Source organism: Fukomys damarensis, unplaced genomic scaffold (genome assembly GCF_012274545.1).
Source record: "Fukomys damarensis isolate Sample0158 unplaced genomic scaffold, DMR_v1.0_HiC HiC_scaffold_3, whole genome shotgun sequence".
NCBI classification, from domain to species: Eukaryota; Metazoa; Chordata; class Mammalia; order Rodentia; family Bathyergidae; genus Fukomys; species Fukomys damarensis.
The window spans coordinates 15,369,229-15,391,599 of record NW_022900915.1 but is presented as its reverse complement, the minus strand read 5'-3'; the positions used below and the strand labels follow the sequence as shown (position 1 = coordinate 15,391,599).

Below are 22,371 nucleotides of genomic sequence, written 5' to 3'. Positions count from 1 at the left end.
GTATCCATTTTCCTATGAATGAATCTATTCTCTCGCTCTTTATGGCTGAGTAATATTCCATTTTATAGAAAAACCACATCTTTATCCAGTTTCCAACTGATGGGCAAATGGGCTGTTTCTAAATTTTAGCTATTGCAAACTGTGCTGCTATAAACATGGGTGCACATACATCACTGTGATATGATTCTTTTAGTTCTTTTGGAAAGATGCCCAGCAGAGGGATGGCTGGGTCAAATGGAACCTCCAGTCCAAGCTCTTTGAGGTATCTCTATATTGATTTCCATAGTGGTTGCACCAGTCTGCACTCCCACCAACAATGGAGAAGGGTTCCTTTCTCCCCACAACCCCGCCAACATTTGTTATTGTGTGATTTCTTGATAGCAGCCATTCTTTGTGGGGTGAGGTGGAATCTCAGTGTTGTTTTCATCTGCATCTCTCGAATGACCAGTGATGTGGAGCATTTTTTCATATATTTACTTGCTGCTTTTACTTCTTTTTCTGAGAAATGTCTGTTCATTTCAGATGCCCATTTTTGAATCGGGTCTTTATATTTGGGGGGCTGATTGTTTTGAGTTCTTTATATATTCTAGATAAGAGTCCTTTGTGTGAGGAGCAGCTACCTTCTTTAGTTGTAAAACTGCTGACCATTTTAGATAGAATTTTTGTCTTAGTTGCTTCGCTCCTTATTTACTTACCATCTTTATATTCTTTTAAATTTTTCTTTATAATTTAGGGGTTACAGTTGGAAGCCTTCTCTGGTAGATGCCTTATTCTGTCCTACATGGATGTCTTTATCATTGAAATGTGTGAACGTTTTGATTAAAGAATGGGTCCTCTCTCTCCTCTCACCTTATTGTCGGGGTGCATCCCATGGCTGCCAGCGTGGGTCCCTCCTCTGTGTTTGTGGGCCTGAATAGTAAATAACAAAGCTTCTCAAGCTTGGAATAAGGTAAAGATAAGCTGTTTCCCTTACCTATAGTCTTGAGTTTTGTGATATTGCATCTAAATACTCAGAGGCCACGAAAAAAAGAAGAAAAGAATGGGAAAGAAATTTCCTGGGTCTCTGTTGAGCTCTTTGTGTTCCAGTTAGGTATCAGTAAAATACGCTTTTATATATTGAAAATTACTCAAAATTAATTTTTTTGTTACTTATTAACTGGCGTTTTCTTTCTCCCCACCACCACCTTTTACCTTTTTTAAGAAAATAATCCTCAGGGGCTGGGGATTTATCTCAGTGGCTCTGCCTCCTCCCTTTTTTTTTGTTTTTTTGGGTGGGAGGGGACCATGGATCGAATGGGTCCTTGCGATTTCCAGGCAGGCAGCGACACCAGTGAGCTAAACCCCTGGCCCTCTGCGCCTGCCTTGCAAGAGCCAAGGACTTGAGTTCGATTCCTAGTAGCAAAAGAAAAGAATCCTCAGGGCCAAGGATTTAGCTCAGTGGCTCTGCACCTGCCTCGTAAGTGCAAGGTCCTGAGTTCGATCCCCTGTACCAAACAAAATAGAAGTCTTCAACTAATTGTGTACACCTGTAATCCTAGCTTTCTAGGAGGCTGAGGCAGGTGAATCACAAGTTCAAACCCATAGTCTGGGTAATTTAGTGACTTAGCAAGGCTCTGTTTCAAAATTAAAAATGAGAAGGTTTGAGGATGTAGCTCACTGTGACGGCCCCGGGTTCAAACCCTAGTACCACTAGCTAACTAGTTAACTAACTAACTATATGTATATATATATATATATTTAAAAGGGTGAGGGGTAGGGGTATAGCTCAGTGCAAGGCCCTAGGTTTCAGTCTTTAGTACTGCAAACAAATAAAAGAGAGAAGAAAACCTCTAAAGTGGCCTTTCCCCCTTCATTGTTAAATTAGTATTGCTTACTTTTTAGATAAATGTTGACTATGCATACATATAGTACATTTATGAGAGCAATGGTTAAAAAAATAGAAGGCACATGCAGTATGTTGACGGGAAAAAGTATCAATCATTACTTGGTATATTCACTTAATCTGTGGTTACTTTATTTTGAGTTTATAGATCTGAATAGTTTAAAAAATATTGGATAATTTTTGTTTTAAGTGTTCTAAATAAACTTGAAAAGATTGTCCATATTAAGTTCTTCATGGTAATTTAACATTATAGAAGGTATCCATATCGATGGGGTCTTATTTTTAAATTTTGAAATAGATTTTTTTTTTCAGTAGTAGGAATTAAACAGATGGTCTCAGACATGCCAGTCATGCACTCTACCATTCACCTACATCTCTCACTCTTTTTTGTTTGTTTGTTTTGGTGTTTTGTTTTGTTTTTTTGTTTTTTTTTTTTTTGAGATGGTCTCACTATGTAGTTCAGGACTTCCTTGAACTCACTGTGTAATCCAGGATGGCCTTGAACTCTAGTGATCCGTCTGCCTCGGCCTCTGGAGTACTGGGATTACAGGTGTATGCCACTACATCCAGCCCCATATCATTCTGTTGAAAGAGAGAAATAAAAATGTTCTTTGATAGTCCTCACTTAAAAGACATCAGTTTTGTTAGTGTGTTTAGAATTACTACAGTAATAGGCTAACTCAAATTATAGGGTTCAATTTGTAATATATCTTGGTATAATTAGATTAAAAGTAAAAAAAATTTTATAGAAAAAAGTATGAAATGTTTTAGTATATACATACACATATGTATGTATGTTTGCTTGCTTATTTATTTATTTATTGGTACTGGGGATCGAACTTGGCACCTTGTGCTTTTTTGCAAGGCAAGCAGCGGCACCACTGAGCTAAATCCCTGGCCCATGTGTGTGTGTTTTGATATGAAACAAAGTAAGTTCCTTAAATTGGATTGCATGGCAGTTTTAATTTCAATAACTTATTTTCCTGTATTTAATTTTTAAATTTTTGTTATTTTACTTCTCCCATTTAGATCTGCATTCTATCTGGAGCTGATTTTTCTGTATAGTATGAAGTAATGATCAAGGTTAATTTGATTTTACACTAAATTTTAAGATAAGTTTGAAGAGAATTAACATATTTTTTTTCTTTTGGTACCGAGGAATGGACTTGGGACCTTGTGCTTGCAAGGCAGGCGGCAGATCTGCTGAGCTAAATCCCCGGCCTGAGAATTAACATCTTTATAACATTAAGTCTTCTGACTTGTGAACATGATATATACATCCACTTATTGAGGTCTTAAATTTCTTTCGGTATTTTATAATTTCGAATGTAGAGGTCTCACACATCTTTTACTAGCTGCAATCCTGTGTGTTTCGCGTATTTCGATGCTGTTGTTTGTTGTTGGCCTGTGCAAGTACAGTTGATGGATTATATTAATAATGTGCAGAGAAACTTTGCTAAATTCATGTAGTTTGGTAGCTTAGCTTTGAGTTCTTTTTTGTTTTCTCCATATGCAATAATGTCATCTGTGATTGATAATTACTTCTTCCTATTTTCTCTTTTTTGGTGGTACTAGGAATTGAACTTTGGGCCTTACATGCTAGACAAGGGCTTTACTACTGAGCAATACCCCAACCCCCCTTTCAGTTCTTATGTCTTTCATTTTCTTGCTATTTTGTACCAAGTAGGACTTAAATGTTTGGTTAGAAGTGGTGGTACCAGTAGTAGACATTTTATCTCATTCTCTAATATTAGTGGAGAAATATTTAGTAATTTGTTCCCTTTTTTTGGTAGAGATTTGTGATGAGATTAAGGAAGATTTTATTCCTATTTTGGTATGTATTTGTTTTTAGTGAATATTGAATTTGTTCTACCTTTTCTATTTCAAGATACAATATTTTTTATTAATAAGATACATTGATACAGTAAAAATTCTGGCTTTAAAGAAAAATACTAATGTTGAACTATAGAAATTTTTCAAAAATTGAAATTTTAAAAATTGTGGAGACATTTAATCCACTTACAAATGCATTTTGCTGATTATATTGAATCTTTTATAATAGAGGTCAGTGAAAATGCAGGTACAATATAAAAAATAAAGTATTTAATAGAGATAAATAATTGTTCTGTAGCTGAATTACTTTAGAGTCAAAGTACCAAAACAAATGGATAAAAAATCAATTTTAAGCTTTTTTTCCCCTTTAAAGTTAATTTTCCTGTTTGACACTAGAAAAAAAATCAATACAGATGTACATACATAGTATTTTTAGCTTACTTTATTTCTCTATTAAAATTGAATTCTTTTTGAGAAAATCTACAGTGGTGTTTAAAAAGAAATTGGAAGTTAAGTTGCAAAGTAAATCTGGGCTTTAAGAAACTGGGAAGTGGATACATTTTAAAAATCGCCCCCTTATTCTTATGTTCAACTATAAAAGTCTTTTGGTTCAGTTATGCTACATGTACCCTTAGGAAAATGCCTGGGTTTAGTTTGCTACAATTTGTGGGATCCTTTTATTCCTTTAGTTCAGATAATTAATCATCAGATATTGTGACTTCCTTTTTTCTTCTCCAGCATATTTTGACTACAAAGATGAGTCTGGGTTTCCAAAGCCTCCATCTTATAATGTGGCTACAACACTGCCCAGTTATGATGAAGCTGAGAGAACCAAGGCTGAAGCTACCATTCCTTTGGTTCCTGGAAGAGTAAGTGTAATTTGCTATCCTGAATACTTGATGGGCAGCTTTATGGGAGTTAATAGTTTTTGTTACCCAATTTTGAGTTATTATGGTTGATTAGTCTGAGCTTAGTTAATTTTAAACACATACGGTTTTTTTCGGATAATAAACATCTCTTTCCTGAAAATGATGAGATTAAGAGGTATAAATAAGCAGAAAAATCATCAGTCAAACTAGCTGATTCTCCCTATTTCTAAGACTTGTAAGCATCTCTGCCTTCTTATATCTGCTGGGGTGGCTGAGACATCTTGGAGCAGGAGCTGGTTTTGGAAATACATTGACTTTTTCTTGATTCTGCACTCTTAATACTTGGGTGTTGTGTGTAGATGGTAGGGAGATCTCTAGGGAGAACAACTCATAAAATGGACTTGAACAGCCATATAGATGAACCATGTTCCTCCAACAGTTCAGATCATGCCATTTATAGGGATACAGTGAGATGTCCCATCTAGTGCACTATTTATTTATGGAGATTAAGGTAGGATGTGATGTGAGCCTGCACTGCTTTTTGGGTACTCTTGGCTCTTGACATTAGCTTTATTTGTAAGTGATATAGATGTGGTTTCTTAAATATTTGTGCAGATTGATGTGGTTAGGGCCCCAGGCCAGATGTTGGAAGAATGAGGGCAGGATACAGTCTCCAGGAACGTGGAGGTGATTAAGGTTCCAACCTGTAATCTTGGCAGGAAATTGGAATGAATCATAAAAACAAAAACAGAAGCCTAGAAGCCTAGTCTGGCAGTACAGTGGCATAGGCTCTATGCCTATGGTTCCATAGGTTCCTCTGTCTTAAGGGTAATACATAGATTATTTATAACTGTACCTACTATAAGGAGTAGCTCTCTGAAAACCCTAGTTTGGGAGAAATAGTGTATGAGCCTAGTTTAGGCTGAACTTCCATGCTAATATGTATTCAAATCTTTTTTTTTTTTTTTTTGGTACCAGGGATTGAATTCAGGTCCTTGTGCTTGCAAGGCAGGCCACCGAACCGCTGAGCTAAATCCTCGGCTCTGTATTCAGATCTTACAGGTACCAGGAAAAAAACTGTTAAACCTCACAGAGCTTATTGTCAGAAGACAAAACAGTCATCACGTAACAGCCGTATATTAGAAGCAGATATGCTGGGTACTATGCTGAATGCTCTTCTGTATTTTGCATATTGTTTTCAAAAGATGGAAAAATTTAGGACCAATTGCCCAAAGTCATTTGGTTAATAAGTACCCAAAGTGAGTCAGCTTTGAACAGAGTAGACTCCAAAGGGCTTCCTTGTATGTTTTACTGTATTCTGCAGAACTGTTGGGAATATGGTAAATATGCAAATGTGGAGATTAATTCTAATTACAGAACGCTTCAGAATTCTTTTGACAGGAGAACATTTAGAAGCTTATTATATATATATATATACACACACACACACACACACACACACACACACACACACATACATACGTATATGTGACACTTTTTTCCTATAAGGTGCTATATATTTTGCAGTGTGTTAGTCAGGATACAAAGTCTAAAATCCAGCTAGGGTAAAAGGCCAACAAATATATCTACGCTATATAAGAGCATTGGGCGTCAAGATCTGTGACTTTACTAGGTGATCATGGAAGATGATGGATAAGAGTTCCAGAGGGAAAAAGCCCAGAAAGATATGAATTCAACCAGGTTTGGGGCAGTACTGTGGATATAGCAATTGGTTTTGCATGAGTAGGACATTTGTGAAGGGTAAAGGTAAGACCAAAACTTTTGTTTGCAGAATTCTTGGAATGCTAGGCTGAGACATAAAAACTTAGTACAGTAAGTAGCTCACAAAGAGTCCTTCAGGGCCGGGGATGTAGCTCAGTGGTTCTGCCACCTGCCTTGGAAGCGCAACGACCTGAGTTCGATTCCTAGTACCAAAACAAAACAAAAAAAACACACAGAGTCCTTCAAAGTTTTTGAGCAGGAGTATGGAAGGACTGTTGTAATGTTTTGGAAACATTAATCTGGCAAGAATTTATGGGAGAAATCATGGCAGAAGAGATATGAAGGACAAGAAGAATAGTTAGAAGGCATTTCTAGTGTTATTAGAATCTATACCCATGTATTTCAAGAGTATATAGGGGCTGGGGATTTAGCTCAGTGGTTCCACCACCTGCCTCACAAACTCAAGGTCCCAAGTTGGATCCCCAGTACAAAAAAAAAAAAAAAAAAAGTGTATGTCTGAGCACTTATGCACAAGTATTTTTCTGCCAAGTCGGAATTGTGATATTTAATGTTTTTAAAAATTATAAAATGCGTTCTTATAAAAATTGCAAACATAGAGGAAGTGTGGTATGCAGTTAGAAAAGGAAGTTGTCACTGACATGTCTTTTTGCTCTAGTTTACACTCATAGGAGAACTTCTAGTTACGGTTTGGTAACTACAGTTTGGATCCTCCTGGTCCATTTTCTGGCTAGGAAATGTTCCTTGGGACATTTTCTTTTTCATTTGAAGAACCATCTTTGAGCTAGGTAGAGCTCTTAACACTTTTACTTTTAAATTATATTGTTACTTTTAAATATCTCAATATATACCTGTGTCAGTTGAAAAGATAGTCACATACGTTGATTCTAATCAGGATCATTGTTTCTTATAGAGCTACAATACTGTCTTTTCAAGATAGGATTAAAAAGATCTTACTTGCCAGTAAGATTGGAGGTGTTTTTTTTGGATCTGTGTACCAGTACAAACAAATGCTAATGGAGTTGAGCCGTGGGCAACTCTATATAGACTCTTACATATGCTTATATTGTTGATTTACCACCACCCTCCCTAGCTGGTCAATATTATCTCCTCAGTAGGCCCTGATTACTAATACCATAGGCAGTGGTAGCAGACTGTATCATTGGAATCACTGCCATAGGTCATAAACATGCCCTAGACTAAGACTGTAGTATCTCAGCCAAATGTAATTGTTTTCGTTTTTTCATATATCTGTGTGTGTGCGTGCTGGGGATAAAACGCAGGACTTTGCACTTGGCAAGGAAGGTATGGTGCCACTGAGTTAAATCCATGGACCATTTTTTTTTTTTTGGTACTGGGGGTCAAACTCTGGACCTTGCACTTGTGAAGCAGGCAGCGGCACACTGAGCTAAATCCTCGGCCCTCCTGAGATATATTTTTAAAAAAGAAAAGAACTGTGAACTTTCAATTTTTGAGGTGTATTGCTATAAGAATTTGGATTGGGGTTGTGTATGGGTATCAGAGTTCATGCTTAGCATGCATAAGGACCTTGAGTTTGATCCCAAGCACCAAAAAAGTAATTTGAATTATAAAATGAAACATTGATTTAGAAAACTGCAGATAGGAAAAAAAGATTTGTTTCAGCTCTGTTTATGTATAATGCAAAATAAAAATTTTAACCTATATTGAGACTCTAATGCTTATAGCTTTGAATTGAATCAGAATACATTTCGTCCTTGCTTCTCATATTTTCCCTCTTTTCTTTCTTGATATCTTTCCTTTGCCTAGAAATAATTTATTATTAATTTACCTATTCTTTTTATTTAGGATGAGGATTTTGTGGGTCGGGATGATTTTGATGATGCTGACCAGCTGAGGATAGGAAATGATGGGATTTTCATGTTAACTTTTTTCAGTAAGTATATACATGCAAGTGGTCACTTCGTGCCAATGAGGGAGCTATGACAAATACGTTTAAGGCAGTAATAGGGGTGCTGCACTTTTGCATGAGCTGATATTCATCTTTTAGGTCTGCAGAGCTTCCAGCATTGCTCCTATTCATGTTCATCTCTTGAATAGGATTCATATGTGTGCCTTTTTCTGATGGATTTTTTTTTTCTGAAAGGTTCTATTGTCTGATAGATGAAAGTGAGCCTGATTTTTCTCCTTGATTATTTTGTATTTGTTTTTTCTTCAGCTTCACTTAGATATGAGCAGTTATTTTATTAGCTTTATTAAAAACAAAATGCAATGCTTTTAGAAGTGCTTTTATGTAAACTCTTAAGAATTCACAGAGAAGGAAGATAAATAGTTTGAATCAGATGATTTAGGAGCAGCAATTTAATGTCCAGGACTTTGCACTTACAAACAGTTTATTTAAATATTCATATTCAACGCACTGCAAAGAGCACAGGTCATGAGCACACAGTTTGATGAATTTAAGTGAGTAGCAATAGACATAATAGTGTAAAACATGCTAGTCAGACAAGGTATTTTCTTGTTGCTTAGAGGGGAAGACAGAAAGGTGTTGCAGAGGAGGTGAGGTGAGGGCTGTGAAGGGCAAGTCATCTTTTATCCTTGGGAAAGTCTTTTAAGCAGAGGCACAGGTAAAGAGCACGGTTATTCTTCGGCTAACAAGTCATGTCTAAATCTTTTCCTGCTCTGTTTTTACAGTGGCATTCCTCTTCAACTGGATTGGATTTTTCCTGTCTTTTTGCCTGACCACCTCAGCTGCAGGAAGGTATGGAGCCATCTCAGGATTCGGTCTCTCTCTAATTAAGTGGATCCTGATTGTCAGGGTAAGTTGTACAACAGAAAAGGTAAATTCTGCCAAGAGACGAAAATTTAAATAATTTTGGGTCTTTGATTTTTAAATATTGTCTCAACATTTTTTTTTTCTTTGTGAAGCCTTTGCACTGAACTACACCTCCCTCTTTTTGAGACAGTGTCTCTCTAAGTCACTGAATGATCAGACTAGACTCAAACTTGTGATACTCCTGCTTCGGCCTCCTAGAGTGCTGGGATTACAGCATGTGTCACCATTCGCAGCTTGTGTCAACGCTTTTTTTTTTTTTGGTACCTGGGATTGAACTTGGGATCCTTGTGCTTGCAAGGCAGGTGGCAGAAACCGTAAACTAAATTCCCGGCCTCTTTTGTCAACATTTAAAATTCTATTTGCTTTGTCTTCTGGTTTTATGATAAAGTTGAACAAAAATCAGTTGCAAGTGTTTACATCTACAGATTTATAGTGAAGTCTATTGGCTTTGGTCTATTTTGCAGGTGTTTCACCAGCTCCTTGCTTTGTTTTTAGTGCCTATAATATTTTGTATGTGTACAATCTGAAGTTAGTTGTTTTGTAATAAAAAGGTTATCATCTCTATCATGTCTTATCAAAAGTAGGCATTCAGGGGCCGGGGATTTAGCTCGGCGCTTCGGTGGCCTGCCTTGCAAGTGCAAGGACCTGAGTTCGATCCCCGGTACCTCCCCCCCGCCAAAAGTAGGCATTCCTCTCATTAATTCTTCACATAATTACTCTTCTCCTTCCTTGCCCTTCCTTCTGTCCCTCCTTACCTTCTTTCCAGGACTAGTCATGCCACAATGTTTGGGGATACAAAAGTATTCAACAACTGTCACTGTTAGGGGTCAGTCTGTGGAGTGAATTAAAGAGGTGTATGTTTTCATAGATTTGGGAGTTGCCTGTTAAAGTTGCATGAAATACCTTAAAGTTCTCAGAGATCTTAGCTTTAAAAACATTTTCTAGCTGAATACATTGTTGTGCTCCTCAGGAGGCTAAGGCAAGAGGATTCTGAGTTTGAAACTAACCTGGGCTCCATAGTGAGGCTGAAACCATAGTGAGATCTGTCTCAAAAAGAAAAACAAAAAAAATTTTAAGTATTCTGTGACCTTTTTTTTGGTACCGGGTGTCGAACTTGTGCTTGCAAGGCAGGCGGCAGCACCTCTGAGCTAAATCCCCGGCCTGAGTATTCTGTGACTTGAGATATGTTTATTGCAAGTGTTGGCCTTAGAGACAAAACGAATTCATTCACTATAAGTTGGCATACCAGCCAAACAGTTGGCTTTAGCACTATTGGATAAGCAAAGTAAAATTATCATTAATGCATATTTCTAAAAGGGTAAATACTATGTGAGCAAAACTTTTTTAAAAAACAGAATTTGTATGCTTTCAAAAACTATAAAGCTGATCTATTTAAAGATTGCTTTTTTATGAAAGGAAACAAATCTGCATTTGTCACAACTTTCATATCAGTAATATATAAAACATTAAGATGGTCATGGTGGTTCGTGCCTGTAATCCTAGCGCTGAGGCTGAGGCAGGAGGATTGTTATGATTTCGAGTCCATCCTGGACTATACATAGTGAGTTCAAGGCCAGCCTGAACTATATAATGAGACCTTTCCTCAGAAGAAAAAGAAAGAAAATAAATAAAACACTTTTTGAAATTATTGTAAGGATGAAGCATTGTTAAGCAATGGCATAACAAAGTCTTGTATTTTGTATGTCCTTAAATTAATATATGAAATTGTGCCTGTTAATTTGCTGTAAAGTGTTTGCCTCATTTTTTCCAGTTTTCCACCTATTTTCCTGGATATTTTGATGGTCAGTACTGGCTCTGGTGGGTGTTCCTGGTTTTAGGTAAGTACTTTTAACATAAGGAGAAAAATGTTATGTTAAATTCCATAAGTAAAATTACTTTTAGTAAAGTGTCATCATTCATTGTATAATAATATATTCAGCAATTTAAAGTATAATTTTAAAAAATGTTTCTTTCATAATAATGAAGCAGTTGTCACCATCAAATTAACATGCACATTTATAAAGTATCTTTGTAGGATTAGCTTTTTCCTAACCCTCTATGTCTGTTTCTCTCCTGTGATCAGAGTACACTAATAAGATGACTCTGGTCTGTGGATTCCCCTACCCCCTGTGAATTATTGCCACAAAACGTTCACAAACTAAGCCTTTTTTTGCTTATAGGCACATTATAACCAGCTGAACTAACTCATGGCTGTATATAGCTTATCTTTGGTTAATCTGTCAGTAAACAAAATGTGTTATCAGATATAACTTCTGAATGAACCATTATTGGGTTTGTAGAATTCTTCAGTTTACCATTGGGGAGCATAAGAATTATTTTTGAATGGGTAGAAGGCTTTTAAAAAATATGTCTAGGTAGTACAGGCTGTCATTCTTCAGATTACGTTTTTTGCTCTAAATATTTTAAAATCCTTTCCTAAAAATTAAATGAATGCTAGGATGAATTATTGTAATGTAACTTCTTCATTATTTATAAAGAAAATGTATGTTATGCACCGAGTCCACCATCAATTGCTGTCATTTCTACAAAGCAGTAGTGGGGCCATCTTGTAACTGTTAAAGATCATGTGATTGATTTACTGTACATCTGTGACATCACTTCCTCCTTTCTCCTGGCTTGGGCCTTCTTATGCCTCCTTATTAGGTGCTTGATGGTGGTGCTGCTGCTAATGGGACTGGCTAGGGCAGCCTAGTACTAGTGCCTGCCAGGTGCTTAAACTATTTGCTTAGGCTGGAAGCCATGCATCATTGACTGAATTTTACCTGGAAAGTACAAGTCATCTGTTGCGTTATCCACCCCCAATAGCATCACCTGCTGTACTCTTGGTCATTGGAATTCCAGTAATTCCAGAAAGAGAAATAGTGATTTTGTTTTTTAACCCTTGATTATTAAGAAGTTTAATAATAAAAATGATTAGCCGGGCATGGTGGCGCATGCCTATAATCCCAGCACTCGGGAGGCTGAGGCAGGAGGTTCGCTGTGAGTTCTAGACCAGCCTGGGCTACATAGTGAGTTCCAGGTCAATCTCAACTACATAATGAGACCCTGTCTAAGAGAAATAGTGATTTTGTTTTTTAACCCTTGATTATTAAGAAGTTTAATAATAAAAATGATTAGCCGGGCATGGTGGCGCATGCCTATAATCCCAGCACTCGGGAGGCTGAGGCAGGAGGTTCGCTGTGAGTTCTAGACCAGCCTGGGCTACATAGTGAGTTCCAGGTCAATCTCAACTACATAATGAGACCCTGTCTCAAAAAACCAAAAAAAATAAAAATATACAGAGTTCGATCCCAGTACCAATAAATAAAAATGAATGACAAGGAGAATAATTTATGAAGACTGATTCATTGTCTTGCTCATGCTTTAAACTGTACTTTTAAGGGAGACCCTGCCCACCTCTCTTCACCTGAACCTAACATTAAGTAAAGTCTTGAGTGGAGCAGAGTCATTAAGCATATTTTCAGGTTGATTGTTGATAGCATAAGTTATTTAAAGGAATTAATGTTTTTCCTTTTTATATTAAAGCCTTATGGGGGATGGATTTGTATACTTTTTGTTATCATTCTTATTGTATGCTATTTATTTATGAGCAAAACATGCTGGAACTTCAGATACACTTATTTGCCCCCAATGCTTGGCTCAGGGTGGGAGCTTCTCTTTGAACAGATCAATTTTTGTTTTTGTTTTTGGTGCGGGGAATCAAACTCAGGTCCTTGCGCTTGTGCGGCAGGCACCGGAACCACTGAGCTAAATCCCCAGCCTGGACAGATCAGTTTTATGGAGTGTCTTCTGCAAGGGCAGAGCTCATAAACCTAGCAATTTATGGACTGCATCTAACCCAAATTGAGTTTGTTTGTTCCATGGTTATTTTAGAAGTTTTAAACATTGATTTCCAACATTTAAAAGTCAAGATTTCTCACATGATGCCTGAATTTTTAAATTTTCTTAAAAGTTGGAATAGCTAGGAGAGCCCATCTGTATTTTCATGAGGTATCTTTTGATTGGGACTGAGCTGGGTGTAGCTGTCTCCCCGCCCCCCTTTTTAAGAGGTTTTGTGCTCTCCATTTTAGAAGGCTCCTGCTTGACACAGACCCTTGTTGTATATACTTTCGTGCTTTTGGTACCAAACAGAATGGTATGCACCAAATTGAGCACTGACAACTCTTCGTTATTGTCAAAAATCATTCTGTTTGATTATAAAGAGTTTGCGCCATTGAATGTAATTTAAATTTAAAATGTGTCCAAAAGAAAGCTGAACAATCGCCTGGGGCTGGGCCAATGGGAGGAGGGGTAGGTATATTAAGAGTGACTGCTGGTTGATATAAGGTTTGGGGGAGTGATAAGCATGTTTTAAAATTACCTTAAGGGATCTGTACAGGTCTGTAAGTACACTAAAGCCTAGTTTATGGTACAGAATGAACTCTATGATACATAAATTGTATCTCAGTAAGGGTGTTTTAAAATATGCTTAAGACTCGGGGACCAGCTGGGCGTGGTGGTGCACACCTGTGATCCCAGCACTTGGGAGCTTGAGGCAGGAGGCATCACTCTCTTAATGAGAGTGAACTACGCAGTGAGACCCTGACTCAAACAAAAAAAACTCAGAGACCGGCTCTGAAGGAGAAGGTCAGGAGTGTGTGGATTTTCGTGGAACACACACCAGCCCCACCACCCCCGGCCTTTGGAAGAGGTGTGAATTTGTAGATTCTAGTGCATTTGTACAGAATCAGCCTTAGGCTGGAAATGAAGATCAGTGGTAGTGCACTTGCAAAGATAGATAATCAGACAGGCTGACTTATATGGGTAGGTGGGTGGGTGGATAGAAAATTGGAATTTAATACAAGTAGAGATTAAGAGTTCAGAATTGAGACTAGTGAGGATTATTACTGGGAGGACCCTGACATCTAGTGGACAACATTATGTACTGCCAACAGAAAAAGAAATCACTGAACAAATAGATCTCCCTCCAACTTGAGAAAAAGTTCTAACCTCTCATTGTTTTTTTTAGTTATCTTGCAATGATTTTTTTTGGAATAACAGTACATAGGTTTTGTTGTGCTTCTCAGTGAGGCTTCCAGATATAAATGTTTGGCCTTATTTTATTTTTTGGTACTGGGGATTGAACTCAGGACTTTGCACTTGCAAGGCAGGCGCAGTGCCAAGTGAGCTAAATCCCCAGGCCCCCATTTTATTTTTCTGTTTCCTGTTAGAGCAATTAAATTCTGAATGTGCAAAGGAAACTTTTGATTTTTGACTCATTGAGGAATGGATAATTTGGTATGAAAATCCTTTGGAGGTACTGAAGGAAATGTTTCATGTTTTAATAGCCTTTAGTAGAAAAATGACAGGGTATTGCTATCAGAAGAGTTATTTCTGGGGGAAAAACTTAACATGAAAATTGTAAATTCATTCTTGACTTTTCTTTTTTAAATTAGGCTTTCTCCTGTTTCTCAGAGGATTTATCAATTATGCAAAAGTTCGGAAGATGCCAGAAACTTTCTCAAATCTCCCTCGGACCAGAGTTCTCTTTATTTATTAAAGGTATTTTTTAAAAAGTGTTGTGCTACATTGCAGATTTCCATTAAGTTTTTAGAGTAAAGATATGTGGTAGGAGATATAGAGGAGGTAAAAAAGATACAGTCCCTGCCTCTTTTGCAGTTTCTAGTTTGGGATAGAAAAGTCAACAAAAAGCTATTGTAAGAGCAAATGAGAAAAACTGCTTTAGGAGAAAATTTTATTTCATGTTTTGACAATGCAAAAGAGACCAGGGGTCTTAGTAGTTGTCAGGGAGCTAAGATGCATCCTCAATCCACTGCTTTCTTTTGTACCAGTTCCCGAGGACATCATTCAGAAGTTACCCTTTGGGCCTTATCAGTAATCACATAGAGCCTCTTAGCCCCAGAGAGAAGAGACTACAAGCATGGACTGCCACCAAGGCTAAGGCTTCCATCTCTTAAAATTGGTCACTGACACCTGCTTGGCAAGCACAAGTCTGCATTCGATCCCTGGTACCCTCCCCCAATTAGTCACTGAGCCTTTCCTAGGGTCTTTGAATTCACACCCAGATAGTTTCACTCTGGTGGTAGGAAGGTTCAGTCAGTCAAGGCAGAGAAGGGGAGATAGTACCTTTCCCTTGCCTGTAACGTGACTAAGCCCCGCTAAGGTTCTTTGATCGGTACCCAGTTTTTGGCAGAGGCTGAGTTCGTCCTATATCAGTAGCTATCTAAAGGAAGCGGTAGGGAACTTTGAAAAAGAGTACGCCAGAGAGCTCTCTGCTAGGACCATCTAGGTCTTCTTGGACTTGGCTCTTTGTTCTTGGGGCTTTGGGGAGCTATGTTGATGAAGGAGTGGACATTTCAGCATTAGCTGAAGAGCTCGGGCAGGAGTTTACGACGTGCATGTAGCAGTTGTAACAAGTCTTGCATAATAAGTACACTGTCAACTAGCAGAAATTAGTGTGGGGAAGGGTTTCAGAATCACTTTAGGCAGAGTGAAGAGCAGAAATAGAGGCAGAGAAATATAAGGCCACAGCTCAATTGGAGCATAAAGGAGTATTGAGGGTCAAGGCAGGAAAGCCAGGTTGAATCAGTGTTCTTAAGTATCTTAAATACTAAGCCCATTTTCAGTGTAACAGTCAAGTTCATAGAGCTGCCCTTTAGCACAGTGACGTGTTGGCTTAATGCAGGGCGATGTCCATGTGAACATCATTTTGTTCTTGTTGCTGTTAGGGTCATAATTTTTGTAAGTAATTGTATACTAAGAGTGAGGTTCTCACTCTTTTTAAAGACCTGTTGTGGTGTCAGATTTTATGTGTCAAGAAAATATATCCAAGGAGAGGAGGGGTGAAGGGAGGGCAGGGACACGGGGGAAAAATGAGAACCAAGACCTGTCATGTAAAGGTATAAGATCCCAATAATGAATGTAACTATACTATACCTCAATGAGAAAAAAATAGAAAATATATCCATGGCTGGGTATGGTGGCTCACACCTGTAATCCCAGCACTCAGGAGGCTGAGGCAGGAGGATCGCTGTGAGTTCGAGACCAGCCTGGACTACATAGTGAGTTCCAGGTCAGTCTCAACTACAATAGTGAGACCCTGACTCACAAAACAAAACAAACAAACAAACAAAAAACCAAAATATATCCACCATACTTAATTTACTTGGTAATGGAACAACATTGAAAGCTTTTAAGTAATAAAATAAGATGACACCTTCTTTAACAAAAATTTTTCAAACATAATATAATAAAAATACACTAATAGTTGTAAAGTTCTCCATGTAGCAGATACTGTTAAACATTTTACATATATAATTTAATGTACTTAGGTAAGTAACACATGACCTTAGCTTGTGTTAAGGTCAGTTTCTTTAAGGAAATATTTGTGTGTTTGTGATGTTTTTAAAGGGGAACGAAATCTCACATTGCATGTTTTAAAATGTATGGCATGTCCTGAATTTGAGCTCAGTCAGAGTCTGGACACAGGTACATTAAACACTGGCTTAGGCCCTAAGGCCTACGGTATATCTTTTTGTCTAGCACATCTTAACTTTTAAGAGGCATATCCGATGTTTGGTGCAGTTTTGTTCAATTAAATAATTGACTATAAGTATAGTAAAATGGTATCTATAAATTTCTCAGTGGACTGAAATTATCCCTCTGTATATTCTCTTCTTTCCTTATTTGGAAGGAAATTTCAGTCTTTTTAGGGAATTATGTACCTTCCTTATCTTGGGTTTACCACATAACAAATAGGTCACTAGAAAGCCTGAAATACTATTTCCTGGTAGTGTTAGCGACTTTAATGACGATGTTGTTTTTGTTTTAATTTTTAAAATCTTTTTTTTTTTTTTTTTAATTTTTGAAATTTGAGATTTGGTTTGTTTCAAAATCTGTGAAATGTTTCTTGAGTGTTCTGAGTTTGAAACAAAGCATCTTCAGGGTTATGATTTGGAGCAGGCAGCCCTTAGTAAAATGCTGGGGAGCTGTTCGGGGTACTTGTTTGAACTCAAGAGCCTGGCAGAATTCAGCAATGTGCTTTTGGAGTTGTTTGGAACTTGGCTGTAGATAAATGAGTGTCTCACATCAGAGGGCATGATAACATTCATTTGCTTCTCTGCCCAGCATTGATTGATACCTTAGTTGGTTTGAAATCATTCCCACCATGCCCATAGGATTCCGAGTTCCAAATGAGCGTTGAGAGAACTTAACAGCATTCAGAATTCCAATGGCTTCCTAACTGATTTGTAGGGGAACCTCAGAGGGAATCTGAAAAGCCATGATATCCTAAGGGGTAAGAATTCTCCACCTGGATCCAAATTTAGTAAGCTGTCCTTATCTAGTTTAGAGCAAATTTAGTTTAATTTAGTTAAATGTTGTGCAGGAAACCATTGTGTGAAGTGTGAAGGTCTTACTTTCTTTCAACTCCTACTTTTTTGATGGCAGTGTTACTATTTAAAAAACTAACTGTAGGTTTACTTTGTGCCAGAAAGACCACAGGTAGGAAATTTTAAAACTAACTTTGCTGTTAACAGAAAAATAATGTGCCTTCCATGCTTTACTAAGATTTGTCATTTTAATGGAAGAGAATCTAAGAATAATGACTTTGTTTCAGCTACCCAAGATACAGTAGAAATACACGAATCTTAAAATGATTACAGAAGACACCCCTCTCTAATCAACTAAAACAGGTGGTATACAGCCTAAGAAGGTTACTGAGCTTGTGCTTTATTCTTAGGTGAAGCAGTCTGGTCCCTTTCAGAGTTGCCTTAAGCCTGAAGATGGGGGTGCATTAATTTTCTCAGTTAAATTGTTTCCCACTTCACAACAAGAGCCAAAAGAAACTGCTAAAAGTGGGCACAGTGGCTCCAAGTGTGTGTGTCTGTGAGGAAGTCGAAGCAATGAAATGTTAGGTGTTGTTCACAAAGAAACATAACATTTTTTTTCCAAAGATCTTTACCCAAGGTGAATGGTAAAACATGGAAAGTATTCATACTTTTTCTTAATTACTAGTTCACTGAAAAGTACACTTTTGCTAAGTGTGATGGCACCTTCTTGTAATCCCAGCTACACAGCAGGCTTAGGCAGGAAGGATTGCCCTGTCTCAAAATTAAAAGGGCTTGAGATAGGTAGAGACCCTGGGTTCAGTTCTTAGTACTGCAGAAGAAAAAGAAAGTACACCTTTCTGGAATACTTTCTTCTCTGATGCTGCCGGGTAAATGAAAGGTTAGCTGCAGTAACTATAAGGTGGTAACAGTTCATTGAGTATAGCTAACACTACTTGTTAGCAAATGCTGAAAGCACTTGCACGTATGAAGTATAAAAAAAGTGATTTATTCCTTACAATTGCAGAGACTAAAAGTCCAGTCTTGAAGAGCTGCATCTAGGGAGGGCATTCTTAACAACACACTGACACAGCAGAGATCATCACAGGGAGATAGCAGGCTTCAAAGCTCAGGACTCTACCCCTTCTTCTTCAAAAGCCCTCTCACGATGTAATCAAATCCTAATTACTACCCAACAATCCCTTTTCCAAACAGTACTAACGTAGGTCTCTAGAGAGTAAATTTCCAACTTTGAATGAGGGACAAACGTTCAAACCGCAGTGTACTATTGCCAAATGGTGTTAGTAACCACCTGTTTCACCACGGAGAGCAGTGTGAAGCGTATATTTTTAGAGAGACTTTTTTTTTTTTTGGTACTGGGGATCAAACTCGGGACCTTGCACCTATAAAGCAAGCAGCAGAACCTCTGAGCTAAATCTCTGGCCCTGAAGCATAATATTTTTTGTTTTGTTTTGTACCAGGATTGAACTCAGGACCTTGCACTTGCAAGGCAGGTGGTGGAACCACTGAGCTAAATCCCTGGCCCTTGAAGCATAATATTTTTAAAAATTTATTACATCTAAAATAGAAGGGAAAAGGTTTTTAAGTCCTGGCACTGATGAGTGAGGGCTGTTCATAATTAAAAACTGATTCCTTTGTTCTGTAAGCAGTACCTTTCAAGGGTCAGATATTATAATTTCTTTCCATATGATGGCAAACACTTTCCTTTCTATAATTTTCCTCCAGTTCCTACTATCTCTCTTAGTAAAGGAAATTCATCTCAAGGTCAAGTTTGATTTAGAAGACTGTTGTAAAGTACCCAGACAGTAGAAATGATATTTCCCTTGGATTCTGCTTTAAAAAACAAAAAACCAAGGCCAGGGATTTAGCTCAGTGGTTTCACCGCCTGCCTCACAAGGCAAGGTCCTGAGTTTGATCCCCACTACCAAAATAAATAAATAAATGATAATTATATATTTGAGAGCATATGTATGTATGTCATGTATATTCCTTTCTCTAAATTGGGACTATATTATTTACTATTTTCAGAGAAGAATGTCCCCAAAATACTTCAGCTTTTAGAGAAAATTTGTTTTTAAAAAGTATTGTGTGAAATCTGTGATTTTATAGTTGTTTTTAACTTTGCTGATAGCATGGCGTTATTGGCATGCTAACTGGAAATCTTCCTGTGTGAGATTTGGCGGAATTGTCAGAGGAAACCATAGCTTCAGTTGTATTAGGGAAATTATCTGTACCCTTGAATTCTGTCCCAGTTTTAGATATTGCTGGCAAGGTTAAATGCAGAGTGAAAAATTGCTGCTTCCATTTTGTTCTCTTTCTGGGACAGAAAAGAGAATAGGAAGACACTACAGACCTCATATAGGTTGTCAGAAGCAGCAGTTCTCATTCTGGAGGACTTAGTAATGTTAAAAACGAAAACTTTACTGTTTATTGAATACTTTGATGTCAGTATATAGTAATCTTAAAACTATGTTAAAATGCACCTCTCATGTCTCCAAACATCCTGCCTTCCTTTGTGACTACATCCTTCTCTTAGCCAAAATAACAAGCTAACTAGAGTTTCACTATTCAATATTCTTCTCTGGCAGATGTTTTCTGGCAAAGGCCTTCCTGCACTTATGAATTCCCTCTCAAGAAGCAAGTGAACACCTGCAGGAAGTGAATCAAGATGCGGAACAGAGGAGCAATCACCTGCTTTAAAAAATAAAGTACTGTTGAAAAAGATCATTTCTCTCTATTTGTTCCTAGGTGTAAAATTTTAATAGTTAATGCAGAATTCTGTAATCATTGAATCATTAGTGGTTAATGTTTGAAAACACTCTTGCAATCAAGTCTGTGATGTATTAATAATGCCTTATGTATTGTTTGTAGTCATTTTAAATAGCATGAGCCATGTCCCTGTAGTCAGTAGGGGGCAACCTTGCTTTACTCACTCTTCATCTCCAAAAAAAAAAAAATGAATTTGGAATTAAAGATTTTAGTGTAAGATAAAAGGATGGTTATTTTAAAGGGGTTTTCTCAAAGTTAAGAACTTTTATTATGACTGCATATCTGTTCATAATCCATATTTGCTGTTAAAATTAATCTAGAAATTGATTCAGTTGTACTGTGTGTGAACACCTGAAAGCAAAATCATAGTGTGAAATACATTTAAGTTGTGGTCAAAAAGTACATTCTTAATTGGTAAGTAAGCATTACTTTTTTATGGTCTGTATTCAGAATTTTAACAATACCTTATTATTCTGTGGTGTGTACCTAAGGAATTCAAAAAGTGTTGTTACTGTATAAATAGAAGGGACAAAGACGAGTACAGCTTCATTACTAAAATGTAATTCTTGACAGTCTGTAATTTCTGACACTCTATAATTGAGTCCCAAAAGATAAGGTAACTAGGAGCAAAGAAGGAATTAGCTTGGAAGTTTTGAGATGATCCCTAACATACTGTACTACTTGCTTTTACAATGTGTTAGCAGAAATTGATGAATTAGAAATGTAGAATGATGTGCTTTCTGCTCAAGCAGTAATTCACCTTGGTTTGCTATATTAAAACTGTAAATACAACAGAACATTAATAAATGTCTCTTGTGTAGCACCTTTTACTGTAGAGTAGTGGTTTTTTGAGGGGTTTTGTTTGTTTGCATTTATTGCTTGCTAAAACAGCTTCTAATCTTGCAGAATCATTTGGTAAATATTAAAAAATTGATCTTGGGTCACTTTTTCCTTTATTCTCAGCATAGGAGGCTCCCTTCTTTTGTATTCTACTGTACACATTCCTAAAGATATATGTGAACACTAGTTCTGCTAAAGATAATGAGTGAAAATAGGGAGGCGCTGTAGAGACTTCAAGTCATTCCAGAACTCCTGATTGTGCTTTACTCTGTAGATGTGCTCTTAACTTGCAGTGTTTTCTGCATATTCTCTACATTTACCCTTTTCTCAGTTGAAAATAGCTCATGGGTCTCACAGTGGTGGCACACACCTAGCGCTCGAAGGCTGAAGCTGAGGGTTGCCATGAGTTCAAAGCCAGCCTGGACTATACAGTGAAACCCTCTCTCAAAAAGCCAAAAGGCAAATAGGACACACAGAAAGAAAATGACCTGTAGTTTGAGTCCTATATGTGCCCGATTGAGGCTAGAGATTCCTCACTCTGACCTCTCTTCTAGTTTGTATTACATTTAGAGGCCAGTGGTTCTTAAAATGTGGACCCTTTGATCCCCCCATATTCCACTTAAATTATATATAAAAAAGAAAAAGATGCAGCAAGATAATCAAATTGCTTATAGAAATGAGTGCTTGCTTGGTATGATAGCTGTAGATGTTCATTAATCTGAACTCCTGGAGTCACGTGACCATCTGGACTCAGCATGGAAAGTGTGTTTGAGTATCGGTATGTGAACGCACAAAGAAGGCTGTCTGAAAGCAAACAGGAAAATCAAAAACTTCTGGATTGGTATTTCAGCGATCAGTTTGGCCAATTTTTTGTTGATCATTAGAAGTAATAACAGTATATTCTTGTTTAAATGTTATTTGTAGTAGAAAAGGCCCCTGGGAGAGGGGCCATTGACCCTACAACCTTCATGGTAGGTCACATTCCCAGCGCTTTTTATTTTTAAGTGTTGAGACAGGCTCTCGCTAAATTTCCCAGGCTTAGCTTGAACTTGTGATCCTCCTGCCTCATCTTCCTAAGCCACTGGGATTACAGGCGTGTACACTTCACCTGGAAGGGTAGAGTTTTATGAAAGCTTCTGAAGATTTTTCTTTACATTTTGAATTAGATTATACCTATAATATTTTGGGAGTTTTCATGGTGTATAATATTAAGTTCCAGAAGGAAAAGCTAGCAATCTGAATAAACGTGGACAC

At 37.4% G+C, this 22,371-nt stretch overlaps 1 protein-coding gene across 4 annotated transcripts in view; it reads left to right on the top strand.

Moving 5' to 3' along the window:
• Window positions 1-20,629, top strand: part of Ndfip1 (Nedd4 family interacting protein 1) — a 104,782-nt gene extending 84,153 nt beyond the window's left edge. For all 4 annotated transcript variants that reach the window (XM_010613895.3, XM_033766943.1, XM_010613894.3 and 1 more), the window contains exons 3-8: window positions 4,454-4,584; window positions 8,152-8,239; window positions 8,998-9,122; window positions 10,911-10,977; window positions 14,596-14,701; window positions 20,097-20,629. In XM_010613895.3, coding sequence (XP_010612197.1) covers window positions 4,454-4,584; window positions 8,152-8,239; window positions 8,998-9,122; window positions 10,911-10,977; window positions 14,596-14,699 — 515 coding nt within the window. In that variant the 3' untranslated portion in view covers window positions 14,700-14,701; window positions 20,097-20,629. The remainder of the gene's footprint in view (window positions 1-4,453; window positions 4,585-8,151; window positions 8,240-8,997; window positions 9,123-10,910; window positions 10,978-14,595; window positions 14,702-20,096) is intronic.
• Window positions 20,630-22,371: the final 1,742 nt, after the last annotated feature.